The sequence below is a fragment of the Solanum stenotomum genome, chromosome 11, assembly GCF_019186545.1.
Source record: "Solanum stenotomum isolate F172 chromosome 11, ASM1918654v1, whole genome shotgun sequence".
NCBI classification, from domain to species: Eukaryota; Viridiplantae; Streptophyta; class Magnoliopsida; order Solanales; family Solanaceae; genus Solanum; species Solanum stenotomum.
In genome coordinates this window covers 40,719,839-40,741,974 of record NC_064292.1, presented here as the reverse complement: position 1 = coordinate 40,741,974, position 22,136 = coordinate 40,719,839, and the positions used below count along the sequence as shown (strand labels likewise).

General features: G+C 37.5%; 1 protein-coding gene across 1 annotated transcript; it reads left to right on the top strand.

The window, feature by feature from the left end:
- Positions 1-328: 328 nt before the first annotated feature.
- LOC125845918 (uncharacterized) lies at positions 329-9,048 on the top strand. The gene is made up of 4 exons (XM_049525406.1): positions 329-527; positions 923-979; positions 8,378-8,683; positions 8,954-9,048. Exons 1-4 carry the CDS (start codon positions 329-331, stop codon positions 9,046-9,048), a joined length of 657 nt encoding a protein of 218 aa, XP_049381363.1.
- The last annotated feature ends 13,088 nt before the right edge of the window (positions 9,049-22,136 follow it).

Here is a 22,136-nt window from a genome sequence, read left to right as displayed (position 1 = left end):
ACACTTAGGAAAATTTCTCACTTCTTTCACACTCATTTCGTGCGTTAGAGTTTTATCTATAAAAAGTTTCATTCTAATTCATGCTTGCACGTGCTTTTAGAAAATCATGCCTCCACGAAGAGCTGTCAGAGGTCGTCCTGCTAGGCATAATGTTGAGGAGCAAGGGGTACCTAATGAACCTAAAGTGCAACCTCAAGGAGAGGTTACCAATGCTGAGTTTCGTGAGGCTATCCGGATGTTGAACCAAGCTGTGACTATCCAGGTTGGGCTATAAAGAGGAGATAGATAGGAAGTGACTGATACTTTGAGGATTCGAGAGTTCTTGAGGATGAATTGTCCAAGTTTCACTGGTTCAAGCACTATTGAGGATCCAGAGATTTTTGTTGAGGAACTGAAGAAGGTATTTGAGGTTATGTATGTTCCCGATACTGAGCGAGTTGAACTAGCTATGTATCAACTGGAGAATGTTGCTAGGACTTGGTTTGACAAGTGGAAAGAGGGTAGAGCTGAAGATGCACCACTTGCAAGTTCGACATGTTTTGAGGAGGCCTTCTTAGGACGTTTCTTTCCCCGAGAACTGAAAGAGGATAAGGTAGGAGAATTTCTTACCCTTAAGCAGGATTCCTTGAGTGTTCATGAGTATGGGTTGAAGTTCACCCAACTATCCCGTTATGCTCCGGAGATGGTTGCAGATATAACTAGTAGAATGAGTTTGTTTGTTGCTGGGTTGTATCGTCTATCAAGCAAAAAGGGCAGGGCAGCGATGCGAATTGAGGACATGGATATATCAAAGGTGATGGTCTATGTGCATTAGGTGTAAGAATAGAAGCTGAGGGATAATAAAGAATTCAGAAATAAGAAAGCTAAGCCAGGAAGTGAGTTCGCGCAACAGTAAAGTAATGTGAATTGTTCATCCTTTTAGCAAAAGCAAAAGGAGCTGCACCATCATTTGCTAGTGCACATGCACCCAGAAACAAAAGTGAGTATAATTGTTAGAATTCCCAACACTTCAGAGCTAGACCAATCTCAAGGTAGTGTGGCACAAGGAGGTAACTGGGCTTTTGTATGTGCTAGGTGTGGTAGAACTCACCCAGATAAGTGTCATGATGTCCAGTCATATAGTTTCAAGTGTGGGCAAGAGGGTCACTTCATGAAAGTGTGCCCTATGAACATGCAAGGTAGTGGAAAATAGGGAAATAGAGCTCAATCTTCATTAGTTGCTTCACCAGACAGTGCTGCACCTAGAGGAGCTACTTTCGATACTGGCGGAGGAACAAACTGCCTCTATGAAATCACTAGTCGTCATGAACAAGAGAACTCTCCAAATGTTGTCACTATTATGATCATAGTCTATACTTTTGATGTTTATGCTTTTCTAGACCCAGGAGCAAGTTTATCTTTTGTAACCACTTCTATTGTAAATAAGTTTGATGTTGTTCTTGAGAAACTCTGTGAACTCTTTTGTGTTTCTACACCTGATGGGGAGTCTATTCTAGCTGAGCAAGTTTATTGTGATTATATCATTTCCATCAGTCACAAAGACACCATGACTGATTTAATTGAGTTAGACATGGTAGATTTTGATGTCATTCTAGGTATGGACTGACTTCATGCTTGTTATGCGTCAATAGATTGTAGAATTCGAGTTGTCAAATTCCAAATTCCTAATGAGCCAGTCGTAGAGTGGAAAAGTAGTTCAGCAGTGCTTAAGAGTCATTTCATTTCGTACCTTAAGGAAAGAAAGTCAGTTTGTAAGGGTTGTGTCTATCGCTTGGTCCGAGTTAATGACTCTAGTGTTGAGATACCTCTCATTCAGTCAGTTCCTATAGTTAAAGAGGTTCCAGAAGTCTTTCCAGATGATATATCCGAAGTCCCTACTGAGAGAGAGATAAACTTCGGTATAAATGTTCTTTCATATACTCGTCCTATCTGTATTCCACCAAATAGAATGGCACCAACAGAATTTAAAGAACTTAAAGAACAGTTGAAAGATCTGCTAGATAAGGGTTTCATTAGACCAAGTGTCTCACCTTGGGGCGCTTTGGTCTTATTTGTGAGAAAGAAAGATGGTTTCCTTAGGATGAGTATAGATTACCGCTAATTGAACAAGGTTACCGTCAAGAACAATTAACTTCTTCCGAGAATTGATGATCTTTTCGATCAGCTTCAGGGTGCTTCTTGTTTTTCTAAGATAGACCTTAGATCTGGCTACCATCAGTTTAAAGTAAGAGAATGTGATATTCCTAAGACAACATTCAAGACCCGTTATGGTCACTATGAGTTTCTAGTCATGTCGTTCAGTTTGACTAATGCATCTGCAACGTTCATGGACCTTATGAATAGAGTTTTCAAACCTTATTTAGATATGTTTGTCATCGTCTTCATTGATGACATACTAATCTATTCAAGGAATGAAGAAGATTATGCTAGCCATCTCAGAATAGTTCTTCAGACTTTGAAAGAAAAGGAGTTATATGCTAAGTTCTCTAAATGTGTGTTTTGGTTTGAGTCTGTTGCATTCTTGGGCCACATAGTTTTCGGTGATGGAATTAGAGTTGATTCCCAAAAGATAGTGGAAGTGCAGAATTGGCCTAGACCCACTTCTTCAACTGATATTAGGAGTTTCTTGGGTTTGGTTGGCTATTATAGAAGGTTCGTAAAGGAGTTCTCATCTATTTCATTCCCTTTGACCAAGTTGACTCAAAAGACAGTGAAGTTTCAATGGTCTGATGCTTGTGAGAAAAACTTTTAGGAATTGAAAAAGAGGCTGACTAATGCTCTAGTATTGACCTTACCAGAAGGTACTCGAGGTTTTGCTATGTACTGTGATGCGTCTAGAGTTGGTTTGGGTTTTGGACTAATGAAAAATGGCAAGGTTATAGCATAAGCCTCCAAACAGTTGAAAGTTCATGAGAAGAACTACCCAACCCATGACTTAGAGTTGGCTGCTGTAGTATTTTCTTTGAAGATATGAAGTCATTATTTATATGGTGTTCATGTAGATGTATTCACTGATCACACGAGTCTTCAGGATGTGTTCACTTAGAAAGAGCTTAATCTCAGACAAATGAGGTGGTTAGAATTACTCAAGGAATATGACATGAGTGTTCTTTATCACTCAGGTAAGGATAATGTGGTTGATTATGCTTTAAGAAGGTTGTCTATGAGTAGTACCACCCATGTTGAGGAAGAAAAGAGAGAGTTAGCGAAAGATGTGCATAGACTTACATGCTTAGAGGTCTTACTGATGGATTCCACAGAAGGAGGAGTAGTGGTGATGAATGGGGCTGAATCTTAATTAGTGTCAGAAGTGAAATAAAAGCAAGACCAAGACCCTACTTTGCTTTAATTTAAGGCAAATTTTCATAAGTAAAAAGTATTAACTTTTGAATAAGGGGGAGATGGTGTATTGAGATATTAAGGTAGATTATGTGTTTCAATGGTGGATGGACTCCTAGAGAGGATCATGGAGGAAGCTCATAGCTCCAGATATTCCATTCATCTAGGTTCCACAAATATGTATCGCGATTTGAGAGAGGTTTATTGGTGGATTAGTATGAAGAAGGGCATTGCAGAATTTGTTGCTAAGTGTCTGAATTGCCAACAAGTTAAAGTAGAGCATCAAAGGCCCAGTGGTTTGGCCCAGAATGTAGAACTTCTGGAATGGGAGTGGGAGATGATTAATATGGACTTCATCACAAGTTTACCAAGGTCTCGCAAGCATCGTGATTCTATATGGGTGATTGTGGATCGAATGACCAAATCAACCCACTTTTTGTCGGTAAAAACTACCCATTAGGCAGAAGACTATGCTAAATTGTATCTTCAAGATATGGTAAGACTTCAAAGGGTTCCGGTCTTCATTATTTCAGACAGAGGTGCGTAATTTACTATACAGTTTTGGAGGTCATTCCAAAACGGCTTGGGTTCAAAAGTGAACTTAAGTATTGCGATGAGATATGTTGAGGGCTTGTGTGATTGATTTCAAAGGTAATTGGTATGATCACCTACCTTTTATCGAGTTTGCTTACAACAATAGTTACCACTTCAGCATCCAGATGGCTCCTTATGGGAGAAGATGCAGATCTCTTATTGGATGGTTTGAGTTGGTGAAGCTGGATTGATAGGACCAGATTTAGTTCATTAAGCTATGTAGAAGGTGAAAGTGATTCAAAAGAGGTTGAAGACAACAAATCGTCAGAAATCCTACTCTGATGTTCGGAGAATGGAGTTAAAGTTTAAAGTAGATGATTGGTATACCTGAAAGTTTCACCCATGAAGGGGGTTATGAGATTTGGTAAGAAGGGAAAACTTAATCCCCGGTATATTGGACCTTATCGAATAGCCAAGAGGATTGACAAAGTAGCTTATGAATTGGAGCTACCACAAGAGTTAGCAGCGAAAAATTCATCTAGTATTTCATATCTTCATGTTGAAGAAATGCATGAGCGATCCTTCATTGATCATACCAACCAAGCATATTGGGATCAATAATAGCTTGTCTTATGAGAAGATTCCTATTCATATTTTAGATCGCCAAGTTTGCAAGTTGAGGACAAAAGAGGTAGCATCAGTCAAAGTTCTTTGGAGGAATCAGTTTGTTGAGGAAGCTACTTGGGAAGCTGAGGAGGACATGAAGAAGACATATCCACATCTCTTCGAATTCGGAAAAGTTCCAAATTAAGGTACTAATCCTTTTCTTTGTATTTATTTATAAGTTGGCATGTAGTTTTTGCATTTGCTTGTTGGGTGTGTGAACTGAATGACTAATGTTGCACCCTTAGCCTTGTAATAGTAGTCTCATTCGAGGATGAATGTTCCCAAGGGTGAGATATTGTAATATATCACAAATTGAAATAACTAGGAAGGAGTTCATAATTGGAAATAGTCATTTTTGGAAAGAATGAAAATCTGGAAATTTTGTTAAGTTAGAATAAGTTGAGTTTTGGTCAACTTCAAACGGCCGGCCATAACTCCTAGCTCAGGATGAGTCAGGTGTACTTCCAGATATGGTAGGAAATCTCTTGGAATAATCTTTCTAACGCCTCCAAATTTGCGCGATTCCTAGTTCGTATGAGTGAGATATCCCCTTTGGAATTTGGGCTGTTCGAATAAGGAAAGTCCAATACGGATTTTGGAAGGATATTTTAGTCTTTTCCTTACCCAGTTGTTTTATTTTGTTTTTGGTAATTAAACTAGGGTCTAAACAGAATTAGATCAGTTTATGCTTTTACCAAAATACGCTAGGGCTTGGAGAAATGAGAAAAGAGGAGAAAGGAAAAGAAAAATCAAGAATCGTCAAGAACGTTCGCGTTTGGTTGTGGATTTCGCTAAGGATTCAATCCTACGAGGTATGTGAGATCACATAGCGTTGGGTTAGTTCACGCACATGACAAACATGATTCAATTCCGTAAAGTTATAATGATTTGTAAGTAAATCCTTTGAGTTCTTGATGAAATTCGTTTGAATCCTTGTGGGTTGTGTTGCTGAAGTTTCTTGAGATGTGATTCACGTTTTTGGGTGTATTTTCGAGTTGAATCTGGTATATATTGAAGTTATAATCTATCTTAAGTGTTTGGGGAAAGAACTAAGATGAAATAGGGGGCTTAGAGTTGAAAACCGAGCAAGAAAAATAAGGGATTTTCTGGGCAAGGGCTTAGGGCGTCGCGCCTCTCAGAACTCCCCACTTCAGAGTCTGAAATTTGGGCTATGGGGATACGCTCCAGCCAGAATGCCACAACTTCAGCTCTTAACTTTGTGATTTGGCGCCCTGCGCCTCTCAGAGCGCCAGGGACGCCAGTTCTTCCCAATTCTTTCCCAACTTTTCATACTAGTTCCTTAGCAATGTACCTATGTTTTCTAGTTGATTCCAACACTCTTAGGTACATATAAACATCATGAAATCATCCATAAACATGAGATCATGAACCTTGAATCCATAATTCAATTCAAGAAAGTTAAGAGTCAAGTCTAGAGGTTAAGAACCTAGTCAAAGAGAAGTTTATAAAGTTTTCAAAAGTCTTTCACAAACATTTTAGCTTTGTTTTAAGACTTAAAGTTCAAGTTGAGTAAAGAGTAAAGAGTGAATTTCTTTTCTTCAAAGAAGTATATGGGGACTATGTATTTCCAAAGAGTTTTAAAATGTTTTCACATTTGAGCAAGAAAGGGAAACACCGATTTCCAAGAGAGGTTTTAAGCTAAAATTTTGAGTAATTATCTCAAAATAAAGAAAGAAGTTTTGATTTTAACTCATATGAGCCAAGTATATTTTGGGAGTACTATTGAGCACTGAGATGGGGATTCGAGTACATATTAACTCAAGTTTTCATATACCATGCTGCCATAATGGGTAATAAATGATCATACTTTTTATATGACTCCTTAAGTTGTTTTTTAGCATAGACTAGTGGATCCACTTAGTTAAGGCGTTCTATATGACGGCAAAGTATATGATAGTTCTGGCAGCGTGGTTAAGACGCTGTATCACCACTTATGCTCATAGTGGTGGTTGGTGGTTGTTGGTTAGAGAATCTCCCATAGAAACTATATTACATTATTTCATGAGTCAGTTGAGTTTATTAATGCATTTTATTTAACGAACTAAGTTGTTTTCCACTATTTTTACAAGTTTTCCATAGATTGTATATGGTTTATTGCTTTATATTGAGTTAAGTTATTCATGAGACGAGTAAAGCCAAGGTAAGTGTTCCTTTTAGATTCTTTTCAAGCCTATGTTGTGTTTAGCGTTCCAACTCGCATACTCGTACATTTAATGTACTAATGCCAGTTGTCTTACATCTTATTATGATGCAGACACAGGTAACCAGGATCATCACCCAGCACCTTGTTGATCCAGTTGAGCACTTAGAGTCAGTTGGTGAGCCTCCTTGTATTTCAAAGGACTCCTTTTGCTTTGCTTTAAGTATTTCATTGTTAGGATGATCGGTGGTCTTGTCCCGACATCCCTCTTTGTTTTAGAGACTTCATACATAGTTAGTAGTTTAGTTGTTTTTATATTAACATTTCATATGTTAAGACTTCAGTTGCCATTTTGGCCAAGTTGAATGTTGACTTTTAAACATTCTAATTTATTTTATTTAACAATTAAGTAAGTGCATAATAATGCTTAGAGTCTTCCAGTGAGTAAGTAAGCCAAACCAAGGGTTTGCTTGGGGCCAGCAATGATTCTCGAGTGCCAGCTGCGTCCGGGGTGTAGGCTCGGGGGGTGACAAACTTGGTATCAGAGCACATAGTTCAAAAGTCCTAGGGAGTCTATGAAGCTGTGTCTATAGAGTCCTAATTGGTGTGAAGCGTGCCACATCTATAATTAGGAGGCTACAACACTTAGGAAAATTTCTCACTTCTTTCACACTCATTTCGTGCGTTAGAGTTTGATCTCTGAAATGTTTCATTCTAATTCGTGCTTGCGCATGTTTCTGTAAATCATGCCTCCACAAAGAGCTGTCAGAGGTCATCCTTATAGGCGTAATGTTGAGGAGCAAGGGGTACCTAATGCACCTGAAGTGCAACCCCAAATAGTGGGTACCAATGCTGAGTTCCGTGAGGCTATCCGGATGTTGAGCCAAGCTGTTACTAACCAGGTTGGGCAATAAAGAGGAGCTAGATAGGAAGTGAATGATACTTTGATGATCCGAGAGTTCTTGAGGATGAATCCTCCAAGTTTCATGGGTTCAAGCACTTTTGAGGATCAAGAGAGTTTTGTTGAGGAATTGAAGAAGGTATTTTAGGTTATGTATGTTGTCGATACTGAGCGAATTGAACTAGCTGCATATCAACTGAAGAATTTTCCTAGGACTTGGTTTGACTAGTGGAAAGAGGGTAGAGCTAAGGATGCACCACTTGCGAGTTGGGCATGTTTTGAGGAGGCCTTGTTGGGGCGTTTCTTTCCCCGAGAATTGAAAGAGGCTAAGGTAGCAGAATTTCTTACCCTTAAGCAGGATTCCTTAAGTGTTCATGAGTATTGGTTGAAGTTCACCCAACTATCCCATTATGCTCCGGAGATGGTTGCGGATATGAGGAGTAGAATGAGTCTGTTTGTTGTTGGGTAGTCCCGTCTATCAAGAAAAGAGGGTAGGGAAGCGAGGCTAATTGGGGACATGGACATATCAAGGTTTATGGTCTATGTTTTATAGGTTGAAAAAGAGAAGTTGAGGGATAGGGAATAATTCAGAAATAAGAAAGTTAAGACAGGGAATGAGTCCGGGCAACAGAAAAGTAATGTGAACCGTTCGTCCTTTCAACAAAAGCAAAAGGGACCTACACCATCATCTGCTAGTGCACCTGCACCCAAAAACAAAAGTAAGTATAATAGTCAGAATTCCTAACACTTTAAAGCTAGACCTGCACATTCTCAAGGTAGTGTGGCACAAGGAGGTAACTATGCTCCTGCCGGTGCTAGGTATGGTAGAACCCACCCAGGTAAGTCTCATGATGGCCAGACAAGTTGTTTCAAGTGTGGGCAAGAGGGTCACTTCATGGAAGAGGGCCCTAAGAATAGGAAAGGTAGTGGAAAACAGGGAAATAAAGCTCAATCTTCATCAGTTGATTCACCAGACAGGGATGCACCTAGGGGAGCTACTTCTGGTACATGCGGAGGAACAAACTGCCTCTATGCAATCACTAGTCGTCATGAGCAAGAGAACTCTCCAGATGCTGTCACCGGTATGATCAATGTCTTTACTTTTGACGTTTATGCTTTGCTAGACCCAGGAACAAGTTTATCTTTTGTAACCCCTTATGTTGCGAATAAGTTTGATGTTATACCTTAGAAACTCTGTGAACCCTTTTGTGTTTCGACAACTGTTGGGTAGTCTATTCTAGCTGAGCGAGTTTATCGTGATTGTGTCATTTCCATCAATCACAAAGACACCATGGTAGATTTTGATGTCATTCTAGGTATAGATTGATTTCATGCTTGTTATGCGTCAATAGATTGTAGAACTCTTTTTGTCAAGTTCCAAATTCCTAATGAGCGAGTCTTAGAGTGGAAAAGTAGTACAACAATGCCTATGAGTCGTTTCATTTAGTACCTTAAGACAGGAAAGTTAGTTTTTAAGCGATGTGTCTATCATTTGGTCTGAGTTAATGACTCTAGTGTTGAGATACCTCACATTCAGTCAGTTTCTATAGTTAAAGAGTTTCCAAAAGTGTTTCCAGATGATCTACCCGGAGTCCCTCCTGAGAGAGAGATAGACTTTGGTGTAGTTGTTCTTCCAGATACTCATCAAATCTCTATTCCGCCATATAGAATGGCTGCAGGAGAGTTGAAAGAACATAAAAAATAGTTGAAAGATCTGCTAGATAAGGGTTTTATTCGATCAAGTGTCTCACCTTGGGGCTCTCTGGTCTTATTTATTAGAAAGAAAGATGGTTCCCTTAGAATATGTATAGATTACCACCAATTGAACAAGGTTACCATCAAGAATAAATATCCTCTTCCGAGAATTGATGATCTTTTCGATCAACTTCAGGGTACTTCTTGTTTTTCTAAGATACACCTCTGATCTGGCTACCATCAGTTTAAAGTAAGAGAATGTGATATTCCCAGGACAACATTCAGGACCCGTTATGGTCATTATGAGTTTCTGGTCATGTCGTTCGGTTTGAATAATGCACTTGCAACGTTCATGGACCTTATGAATAGAGTTTTCAAACCTTATTTAGATATGTTTGTTATTGTCTTCATTGATGACATACTAATCTATTCAAGGAATGAAGAAGATTATGCTAGCCATCTCAGAATAGTTTTTCAGATTTTGAAAGAAAAGGAGTTATATGCTAAGTTCTCTAAATGTGAGTTTTGGCTTGAGTTTGTTGCGTTCTTGGGCCACATAGTTTCCGGTGATGGAATTGTAGTTGATACCCAAAAGATAGTGGCAGTGCAGAATTGGCCTAGACCCACATCTCCAACTGATATTAGGAGTTTCTTGGGTTTGGCTGGTTATTATAGAAGATTCGTACAGGGGTTCTCATCTATTTCAACCCCTTTGACCAAGTTGACTCAGAAGACTGAAGTTTCAATGGTCTGAAGCTTGTGAGAAAAGCTTTCAGGAATTGAAAAATAGGCTGACTACTGCTCCAGTGTTGACCTTAAGATAAGGTACTCAAGTTTTTTTAGTGTACTGTGATGCGTCTAGAGTTGGTTAGGTTGTGTACTAATGCAGAATGACAAGGTTATATCTTATGCCTCTAGACAGTTGAAAGTTCATGAGAAGAACTACTCAACCCATGACTTAGAGTTGGCTGTTGTAGTATTTTCTTTGAAGATATGACGTCATTATTTATATGATGTTCATGTAGATGTATTCAATGATCACAAGAGTTTTCAGCATGTGTTCACTCATAAAGAGCTTAATCTCAGACAAATGAGGTGGTTGGAATTACTCAATGATTACGACACGAGTATTCTTTATCACCCAAGTAGGGCTAATGTGGTTGCTGATGCTTTAAGTAGGTTGTTTATGGGTAGTACCTCCCTTGTTGAGGAAGAAAAGACAAAGTTAGCGAAAGATATGCATAGACTTGCACGCTTAGGGGTCCAATTGATGGATTCCATAGAAGGAGGAGTAGTGGTGATGAATGGGCCTGAATCTTCACTAGTGTCAAAAATGAAATAAAAGCAAGACCAAGACCCTACTTTGCTTGAATTGAAGATAAATTTTTTTAAGCAAAAAGTATTAAGTTTTGAACAAGGGGGAGATGGCGTATTGAGATATTAAGGTAGATTTTATGTTTCAATGGTGGATGGACTCCAAGAGAGGATCATGGAGGAAACTCATAGCTCTAAATATTCTATTCATTCGAGTTCCACAAAGATGTGTCGCGATTTGAGAGAGGTTTATTGGTGGAGTAGTATGAAAAAGGGCATTGCAAAATTTGTTGCTAAGTGTCTGAATTGTCAACAAATTAAAGTAGAGCATTAAAGACCCGGTGGTTTGGCCCAGAATATAAAACTTCCGAAATGGAAGTGGGAGATGATTAATATGGACTTCCTCACAGGTTTACCAAGGTCTCGCAGGCAGCATGATTCTATATGGGTGATTGTGGATCGAATGACCAAATCAACCCATTTTTTGCCGGTAAAAACTACTCATTCGGCTGAAGACTATGCTAAATTGTATCTTCAAGAGGTGGCAAGACTTTATGGGGTTCCGGTCTCCATTATTTCAGAGAGAGGTGCGTAATTTACTGCACAGTTTTGGAGGTCACTCCAAAAAGGCTTGGGTTCAAAGGTGAACTTAAGTACTGCCTTTCATCCTAAGATAGATGGGCAAGCAGGGCGCACTATTTAGACCTTGGAGGATACTTTGAGGGCTTGTGTGATTGATTTCAAAGGTAATTGGGATGATCACCTACCTCTTATCGAGTTTGCTTACAACAATAGTTACCATTCCAGCATCCAGATGACTCCTTCTGAGGCTCTTTATGGGAGAAGATGCATTTGTTCTATTGCATGGTTTGAAGTTGGTGAAGCTGGGTTGATAGGACCAGATTTAGTTCATCAAGCTATGGAGAAGGTGAAAGTGATTCAAGAGAGGTTAAAGACGACGCAGAGTCGTCAGAAATCCTACACTGATGTTAGGAGAAGAGAGTTAGAGTTTGAAGTAGATGATTGGGTATACTTTAAAGTTTCACCCATGAAGGGCGTTATGAGATTTGGTAAAAAGGGGAAACTTAATCCTTGGTATATTGGACCTTATCGAATATCCAAGATGATTGGCAAAGTAGCTTATGAATTGGAGCTACCACAAGAGTTAACAGCGGTTCATCCAGTATTTCACATCTCCATGTTGAAGAAATGCATGGGCGATCCATCCTTCATTGATCATACCAACCGAGGATATTGAGATCAAGGATAGCTTGTCTTATGAGGAGATTCCTGTTCAGATTTTAGATCGCCAAGTTCGCAAGTTGAGGACAAAAGAGGTAGCATCAGTCAAAGTTCTTTGGAGGAATTAGTTTGTTGAGGAAGCTGAGGAGGACATGAAGAAGAAATATCCACATATTTTCGAATCCAGAGAAGTTCCAACTTTAGGTACTAATCCTTTTCTTGGTATTTATTTATAAGTTGGCATGTAGTTTTTGCATTTGCTTGTTGGGTGTTTGAACTGAATGACTAATGTTACACCCTTCGCCTTGTAAGAGTAGTCTCATTCAAGGATGAATGTTTCCAAGGGGGAGATATTGTAACATCTCGCAAATTGAAATAACGAGGAAGGAGTTCATAATTGGAAATAGTTATTTTTGGAAAGAATTAAAATTATGAAATATTGTTAAGTTAGAATAAGTTGAGTTTTGGTCAACTTCAAATGACCATAACTCCTAGCTCAGGATAAGTTAGGTGTACTTCCATATATGGTAGGAAATATCTTGGAATAATCTTTCTAACGCCTCATAGTTTGCGTGATTCCGAGTCTGTATGAGTGAGATATTCCCTTTGGAAGCTGGGCTGTTCGAATAAGGAAAGTCCAATCCGGATTTTGGAAGGGTATTTTAGTCTTTTCATTACCCAATTGTTTTATTTCATTTTTGGTAATTAAGTTAGGGTCTAAACAAAATTAGATCAGTTTACGCTTTTACCAAAATACGCTAGGGCTTGGAGAAAAGAGAAAAGAGGAGAAAGGAGAAGAAAAATCAAGAATCGTCAAGAACATTCGTGTTTAGTTGTGGATTTTTCCAAGGATTAAATCCTACGAGGTATGTGAGATCAAATTTCGTAGGGTTAGTTCACCCACGTGCCAAACATGATTCAGTTCAGCAAAGTTATATTGATTTGAAAGTAAATCGTTTGTGTTCTTGATGAAATTCATTTGAATCCTTGTGGGTTGTGTTGTTGAAGTTTTCTTGAGATTTGATTCGGGTTTTCGGGTGTATTTTCAAGTTTAATCTGGTATATATTGAAGTTATAATCGATCTTAAGTGTTTGGGGAAAGAACTAAGATGAAATAAGGGGTTTAGAGTTGAAAATCGAGCAAGAAAAATCGGGGATTTTCTGGGCAGGGGCTTGGGGCATCCCACCTTTCATAGAGCCCCACTTCAGAGTCTGAAGTTTGGGTTCTGGGGCGATGCGCCACAACTTCAGCTCTGAAGTTTGTGCTCTGGCGCCCCGTGTCTCTCAGAGCGCCAGGGACGCCAGTTCTTCCCAATTCTTTCCCAACTTTCCGTACTAGTTCCTTAGCAATGTACCTATGTTTTCAAGTTGATTCCAACACTCTTAGGTACATCTAAACATCATGAAATCATCCATAAACATTAGATCATGAACCTTGAATCCATAATTCAATTCAAGGAAAGTTAAGAGTCAAGTCTGGAAGTTAAGAAGCAAGTCAAAGAGAAGTTTATAAAGTTTTCAAAAGTGTTTCACAAACGTTTTAACTTTGTCTTAAGACTTAAAGTTCAATTTGAGTAAAGAGTAAAGAATACAGATTGAAGTTCATATCTTCAAAGAAGTATATTGGGACTATGTATTCTCAAAGAGTTTAAAAATGGTTTCACATTTGAGCAAGAATGGGAAACACTGATTTCCAAGAGAGCTTTTAAGCTAAAGTTTTCACTAATTATCTCAAACCAAAGAAAGAAGTTTTGATTTTAAATCATATGAGCCAAGTATATTTTGGGAGTAGTATTGATCACCGATATGGGGATGTGAGTTCTTATTAACTCAAGTTTCCATAAACAATGTATCCATCATGGGTAGTAAAGGATCATACTTTTTAGATGACTCCTTAAGTTGATTTTTAGCATAGACTAGTGGATCCACTTAGTTAAGACATTCTATATGACGGCAAAGTATAGGACAGTTCTAGCAGCGTGGGCAAGATGCTGTTTCACCACTTAGGCTCATAGTGGTGGTTGTCGGTTAGAGAAACTCCACAAAAATTATATTACTTTATTTCATGAGTAAGTTGAGTTTATTAATGCATTTTCTTTAACGAACTAAGTTGTTTTCCACTATTTTTACAAGTTTTCCCTATATTGCATATGCTTTATTGCTTTATATTGAGTTAAGTTATTTAGGAGTCGAGTAAAGACAAGGTAAGTGTTCCTTTCAGATTCTTTTCAAGCCTATGTTGTGTTTAGAGTTTCAACTCGCATACTCGTACATTCAATGTACTGATGCCAGTTGGCCTGCATCTTATTATGATGCAGACATAGGTAATTAGGATCATCACCTAGTGCCTCGTTGATCCAGTTGAGCACTCAGAGTCAGTTGCTGAGCCTCTTTGCATTCCGGAGGACTCCTTTTGCTTTGCTTTCAGTATTTCATTGTTAGGATGATATGGGGTCTTGTCTTGACATCCCTCTTTGTGTTAGAGTCTTTATAGAATGTTAGTAGTTCAGTTGTCTTTATATTATCATTTCATATGTTAAGACTTGAGTTGCCATTTTGGCCAAGTTGAATGTTGATTTTTAAACATTCTAATTTACTTTATTTAACAATTGAGTAAGTGCATTTGATCAATGTAATAATGCTTAGAGTCTTCCACTGAGTAAGTAAGCCATGCCAATGGTTCGCTTGGGGCCATAAATGGTTCTCAAGTGCCAGCCACGTCCGGGGTGTAGGCTCGGGGCGTGACACATATAACTCTATTTTAGACATTTAAATTATTTTTAGTTGAATCCCCATGCTCGTATCCATACCTGCATATACACCCCCAAATTTTAAAATTTAAATCATGAAAGATCCAACCTCTTGATCCACACACATATTAAATATCCCCAAAAAGATCATTTTAGGCCACTAATATCGATCCTTTGGAATATTGTAAAAATATAAGCTAACTTAATTCTCATATTTAAACGGCCAACACCAAAGTTTAGAACTTTGATAAAATTCCATGAATTCCCACATTTTTAAAACAAAAATTAGGGTTCTAAGACAAATTCATGTTTATTTTACAAATTCAAGTATCACACATTGCTAATAACATCTTTCAATAGGCAACAAAATTTCAATCAACCCTCAAATTATAGTAATTAATCAAGGGACTTACCTCGTGAAGATTCCCTAAAATCCCTTTCAATATTGTTCTTAAATTTGACTGCTGAAATCTAAGGATAAGAATGATCTGTCTAGCGTTAGTTCTTGTTAATTCGAAAATGATGAAAAGAAAAAGGCTGAGATCAAAGTAGAAAAGTATCCCACTTGGGATTCAAGATTTGACTATTTATATTTTATTTATGAATAATATATTAATAATATATAAATAATTATAAAATTTATATATCTAATTTATCGGTTCAATTTGGTTATTTTTGCGGTTGTTTTTTAGTAAAACCAAAATCAAACCAAATAGTACTGGTTATCAAAATTTAAAACCAAACCTAACCAAAGAAAACCAAATATCGATTTTTTAATTGATTTGGTTCAGATTGTGCTTTGGTTTGATTTTTTTAACCATAACCATGAATAACCCTACTACTACCATTTTATAATATTAGTATATTGGACATACGATCCGTATGTCAACTTTGGAACCTTAAATAATTGATATATATATTTGATATATGCATGATACATTGTTTCTAGATCATGTACGACCTTATGTGGCCTCCGTATGTCAATTCAACCAAATTTCAACAACAATGATCTTTGTACTTCCATCCACAATCCAATATATATGTAACAGTACATCAAAAATTAGAAGTTGAATTAGAAAGGAAAAGTTGTATTTTTGGCATTGAGGCAGTATTCTACGAAACCCTTGGGTTTAGTTTTGGAAAATATAAAATCTTTGATGTTTGACCTACGGACGACAGAACAGATCATAAGGGGTTCTACAGACCGTAGAAGTGATCCAAACTTAGTTAAATATGGACTTGAACTAGGGGTCCATATGTTGGCTCTACGAGTCACAGTTTGGACGATGAACCATAGAATGATTTGTGGAAGTTGGTTGAATTTTGAAGTCCGAGCAACGGTTCTATGGTTGACCAGGCCCGTAGAAACACCTACAGACCATAGGTCCAAACTGTAGACCCTGTCCGACAGTTTTAATTAAGGGTGTTTTGATCTTTTCCTACTCAATTAACCCCTAAACTATGTCGTTTTGTCCCTATAACTACCCCTATTATAATTTTTACTCATTAGACTAAGCCTTAATCCTCTTATTTACTAAATTCTCTCAAATCCCTCATAATATGATGAGCTGAATATATCTACTGGACGAAGCCCTTAGAATATGAGCTGTTATAATTGCCCACATTCTTGGGCTTCTTAGCTAATGTATTGACCTGTCGAACCTATTGAACTCCCTCTACCTTCTTCACAAAATCACTCACCTCATTGAAGCTCCTACTTGCGGAGGTCATTTGCATAAACAAAAAGAACTTGCAACTCAGAATTCAAACCTTTGACAGACAAATGAATCCTCTCCTCCTCCAAACTTACCAATTTTGTAGTATAACAGTACGAGGCATGAAAATTAGCCTCATAAGTAGTCACAACCATGTTACCCTGCTCAAGAGCCATAAACTCATCCTTCTTCTTATATCTCAAGGTGCGACGCACAAATATCTCTAAGAACAATGCGTAAAATTGTGTTCAAGTCAGTGGAGTCACGATTGATTATCAACATTCCGCAAAAGCTCTCCATCACTTTTTGCCTTACCCTAAAGTTGAGAAGTCACAAACTCAACCCCATGATGTTGCACAATGTCCAACTTATGCAACCTCTCATAACAATCCAGAAAAAAGCATCCTCACTATCAGAATTATAGTCACAAATAAGAGATTCATTAGTTTAGGATTTGAATTGATCAAATTAATTCAAAGTCTAAAGGATATGAACAAATAACTCTTTAGGAATTAACATTTTTTATGAAATTTCCTAGACTGTAGCTAATTCACAAGTTGAACTGAAGGAATAATTGAAGTGCTACAACTAACTTCTAAATAAAATACACCCAAAACTCCTTTTTTAGACAAATTATACCTATTTAGCCACAAAATATTTAATTCATCGATTAATCATATTTGCAGATTTTCTGAGCTGCTTAAGACCTTCTTTAGGAAATAACCAGAACCCTTGTTCACTAATCTTTAGACATAAGGTTAATTTAATACCTCTCAAAAATGATTTTCTAATTTTTCAAAAATAATCTTCACAAATAGCGAAGTTATGAGACATTTTAAACCAAGAATAAAATCAGATGGTAACAAATGAAATTATAAGAAAATTGGATCAACTAGACCTAATAAAATGTGCTTAAAAGAAACTTAAATAACTTGTTCTAGCTTCTGTGTAACGACCCGAACCATTGTTATTTAAGTGGACAAAAATATGGGAAAAGTCTGGGCCATTGTCCCGCTAGGGCGGGCTAGATGCCGCTAGGGTGGCGACGCCGGGGGGGGGGGTAAGTTGGCGCTAGAGCGGGATAGGCGAGACTGAACTTAAATAACGTGAAATCCTATTTTCTCCTTCTTCCTAAAATACCTAATTTAGTCATAAAACACCTTAGAAAATCCCATAAAACTGTTGCAAGCTTGGGAAGAAGGGAGAGAGAGATTTCTAGCGTGAGGATGGTGATATCTTACGGATTCTTGGCCAAAATCACCATCACGAAGCCCAGAAAATAGGAATCGAAGTCAATAACTTCGTGCAACTTCTTGGCACCCAGGTAGGCTAGGTTTTTATGAATTGAGTAGTTTAAATTTGTGCTCCCTGCGTAGTATATGTAAATCGATGGTAGGATTTATGCGTAGGCCTTCGTGCATTGAATAATCTATGATTCAAACCATAGAAACAAGCCTTAGACGATGAATTAGGGCTGTGTATGGTCGAATTAGGGTTTGCATGATGTGCGTGATAAGTAAATCCATTGTAGGAGATGGTGGTGATTATAGGATTGTGTGATGTATGTTGTTCTTGCTTCATTATAATACTTGCATGTATATGAAGGTTGCATTATTGATCAAATTTGTTGAATATGAGATAGAGGAATGAGGGATGACATGAATCATGACTTAATTGTATGATCTTGAGAATATACTTGTGATTGTGATTGTGGTGTGTTGAATGGATCATTTGCCACGTTCCAACATAACTAACTTGGATCGGTTGCCACGTTTCGGCATAATTATGGGACCAATTGCCACATTCCGGCAGAAACCTTGGATCAGATACCACATTCTGGTATGCTAATTGTTTGGGTTTGGGTTCCATGAGAGGACCAATGGTTTGCATAATTTTGTAGCTTGAGGATTGTGAAATGCGTTGTTATTCTTCATGTTGATGATATTGTGTATGTTCTATATATGCATGTGATAGTATTCTTTATTGACTTATATATGTTGTACTTAGTGGGTATAGGTTATGACGAGTTATATTTGATTATTCTTGGTGTTGAGCAAATTGTTGGGTATAGTGGAAGGGCAAAGTGTTCAAGGGGCGAGCAATAGATAGCAAGGGTTGCTCGTATGTCGTAATGATAAGGAGTGGGGTTAGTGTTTGTGTTGTAAGTTCTTAGGGAATTCCACTTTGAAGAAAGAGATTGTGTTTAAGGGTTAGGAAGTGTGACATACTGAACCATTTGGCCCTAACAGGGTAATATGTAGATGAAGTAAGAGTTGAGTTGATCGGTTAGTTGGAGGGCTTGTAGTTGTACTTGGGGATTTGATAATGTGTTAGAATGGTTAGGCCATGGTCAAGTACCTGGTAGGTAGGATTTAGAAGGATGTTAGTAGTCAGAGTACTAGTGTATATTGGAGGTATTTCAAGAGAGGGTAAAGGTGGAGAATCGAGTGGTTTAATTCATGATCTTACTAGTGTGGTGGGCGTCGGGTTGACCGATGATGCCTACCAGTACGCGTGTTTGTACTGATTGTTGATAACAAATTTTGATCTGATATTATTTAAGTTAATACTTTTCGGTATTTTATTTTTTAAATAGTTCAAAATACATGTTTTGCAATTTTGATGCAATTTGTTGATAATTATCCTTATTCTCAAAGTATTAGAATGTTAATCAGTTAATTTCGTTTATATTATTTTGGCACAGTCAGTTGAATACGTTCAAATATTTGTTCATTTTTTATAAAAAATATTATTTCTGTTAAATTATATTTTTTACATGTCATTCGTTACGTTCATTACATTTTTCATATTCATTTTATCTGTTACATTTATTAGTATTCATTTTGATATTTTGCACAATCCAGAAATTCATTCTGATATTGATAATATTTCATACACTGATATTTTATTGACCGGTGATTTTGGCCCACGATTTTAAAATAATGGTATTATAGTTTTCAACTCTCTATGTAAAAAATAGTTTGCCTATTAGGTTAAGAGGGTGGTGGATGAAATTTTTATGGGTGTAAGTTAGATATTTTTTATTCTCTTATTTTTCATTATTTTCTGGTGACAGGTTCACCGGAGCTCCGTCGGAATCCGACGAGTCCACTACCCAGAGACCCCATTTCCCCTTCCTTTTCCCTTTCCGTTTCCAGCCAGCAACCATGGCCATCAAACACCCATTTTACGTTTTTTTCTCCGGCAAACAACCAACCCTCAACCCCCTGTTCTTTCTTCTCCAATAGACCCAACCCAAAAACCCCTCCATGTTCCAGCAAATGCAACTAGAAAACACCACCGAAAACAGCCCAAACCACCACAGCGGCTCAGGAAACAACACCACGAGCTCACCACCATTCTCTTCCACCAAATCTCTTTTCCAGCTGCCAAACCACCACCTGAAACCCCCAAATCCACCAGCAAACAACAGCCAACCAAAACCCCAGCAAACCATACCTCAAACCCCAGCAAACCATACCTCAAACCCCACTAGTCCTCTACCAAACTCAGCCCTTTTCCTTCACTATTCCAGCAACCAAACCTGCCTGAAATAGCCACCAAAAAACACCCTCTTCCATAGCTCTTAATGATCTCCAAATCCCCAAGACCCCACCGCATTTCCTCCATTTTCTCAGGCCCCATCGCCAATGAGCTCTAAGCTCTGACGGACAGCGACACAACTCCAAACAACACCACTCTCCACTGCCAACCAGCAGCTCCAAACCAACACCCACTCTTCTCCGATTGAAGCCACCATTAAATCACCATTTTCGCCTCACCAGACCCACCATAAAATCGCTGCCAGTCCCCTTCTCCTTTTCCCCTTTTCGAGTTTATGTTTTTTTTACAAGTCACCAATAGCTCGGAGCTATCACTCCAATACCACCCATTACCAGCGAACAACAACATCAATAATAGCTGGACAAACCAGCGAACTCAAAGCTCAGATAGATCCGGCAAAATCACGTCATCAACATAACTCCATCAGTGAACTCTTTCTCCGGCAAAACCCCATACTCATTTTATTATCTCTTACCTTTTTTTGTCTTTTCATATAAATTGTTACTTGAGACAATTAAATGAAAGGTGTCAATTAAATCTTGCTTTGGTTTTTGGTGACACTTTGACCAAGAAAGGGTCAAATCAATTTTAAAATGTAATTAAGTAAATCTTCAACCAAATTAACATTTTCAAAACTTTCTAATCTTTTATAAAATACAAAAAAAACTTCATTTTTCAAGTTTTATAATTCTATCCAAACCATTTTAAAATAAAAGTAAAAGAAAATAAAATTTTCTGTTCTTCTCCCAACAATCTCTCTTCTCTTCTTCTTCTTCCTTAGAAAATCCGACTGTTAAAACAAATATCCTCCCCCATTATCTTATCTTCCTCCTCATCTCTGACTGTGACTCTCTCATCTTTCTGAACTGAAGATTGTGTTTGAGTTAAAATGGGTAAGTCATTTTTTTGAAAGATTTTACAATTTTCGAACAATACTAAGTTTTTTTCTTGAGTTAATGAACAATAAATTATTTTATAGATGTGGAAATTGAATAATGGTGTAATGGTAGCTATTTTTATTGTTTTTGAAAGAAAATCAACAAACCCAAAAAAGCCCTAATTTTGAGGAAATATATATGTATTGTTAACATTCAGTGAAAATTCATTTTTTTTGTTGCTTTTGTTGTTATTTTTGTGACCATTTTGTTCATGTGATTTTAGAAATATAGTCTTGTTCAGTTGTCCAACATATATTTCATTTGTTGAAAGATGTATCGTATGTTGCAACATTTTAGTGATATGTTGGTGTATATTCCAACAGAGTTGTCATATGTTGGAACATATCACCTATGTGTTAGGGAAACAAAATGGTCATGTGTAGTAACAAAAGATTAATCTGTGGCACATGAAGATTTATTTGTAGCCACATAAGATTCATTCGTGGAACATAAGGTACATATGTGGCAACATAATATCCATCTGTGTCAACATAAGTATAAATTGCTACCCATTATTATTTTATAATCAATTGTAAACTCTCAACCTTTTTTTATTTACCTTGTAGATGAAATGATACAAGAAGCTTCATCCATGACAACAACTCAATCTTTTATTGCTGTTGTTTCCTCTTCTAACATCAAATGCTCTTTTTGTCTATGCGAAGAATGTGAGCAACAACATGATTATTTTATTAGTCGTGTTAAAGAACTGACTGATCTTTTAAGGAAATGACTTGTAATATTGATGTCCATACATCCAAGAAGATTTCACAGCCTTTGAAGTGTAGGAGGTTGAAAAAATATATTTCCCAATCACTATTTATAATTAGTGAAAGAAAAAAATCAATGACTACTGCTCCAATATCACACTCAAATCCAAAAGGCAAGGAGAAGGAGGACGAGGAGAAGGAGGAGGAGGAGGAGGAGAAGGAGAAGGAGCAAGAGAATAAGAAGGAGAAGGAGAAAGTGAAAAAGAAAGCGAATGAGAAAGAGAAGAAAGTTGAAGTCGTCAGTTGTGATGTGAAACAACAATATCCATTTGAAGGCTTTAACATTGATGGCGAGGGTCCAACTGAACTAATGTCATCCTTTTCACAATGGATAAACGACGGTCTTTACAAGCATCATGCAAAAAAGTAAAGTCATTCAACTATTATTAGTATTTCTTCTTGTTGTCCACTAAATATTTATTTATAATAATTACAAAATTGCAGAAGAGACAAGGACGATCACTACTTAGCCAATTGCTCGGATCTTGAGTTCAAACAACTTAATTTTGTATTTGCATTTCCAAAGAAGAAGGACTGGTTCTATGTA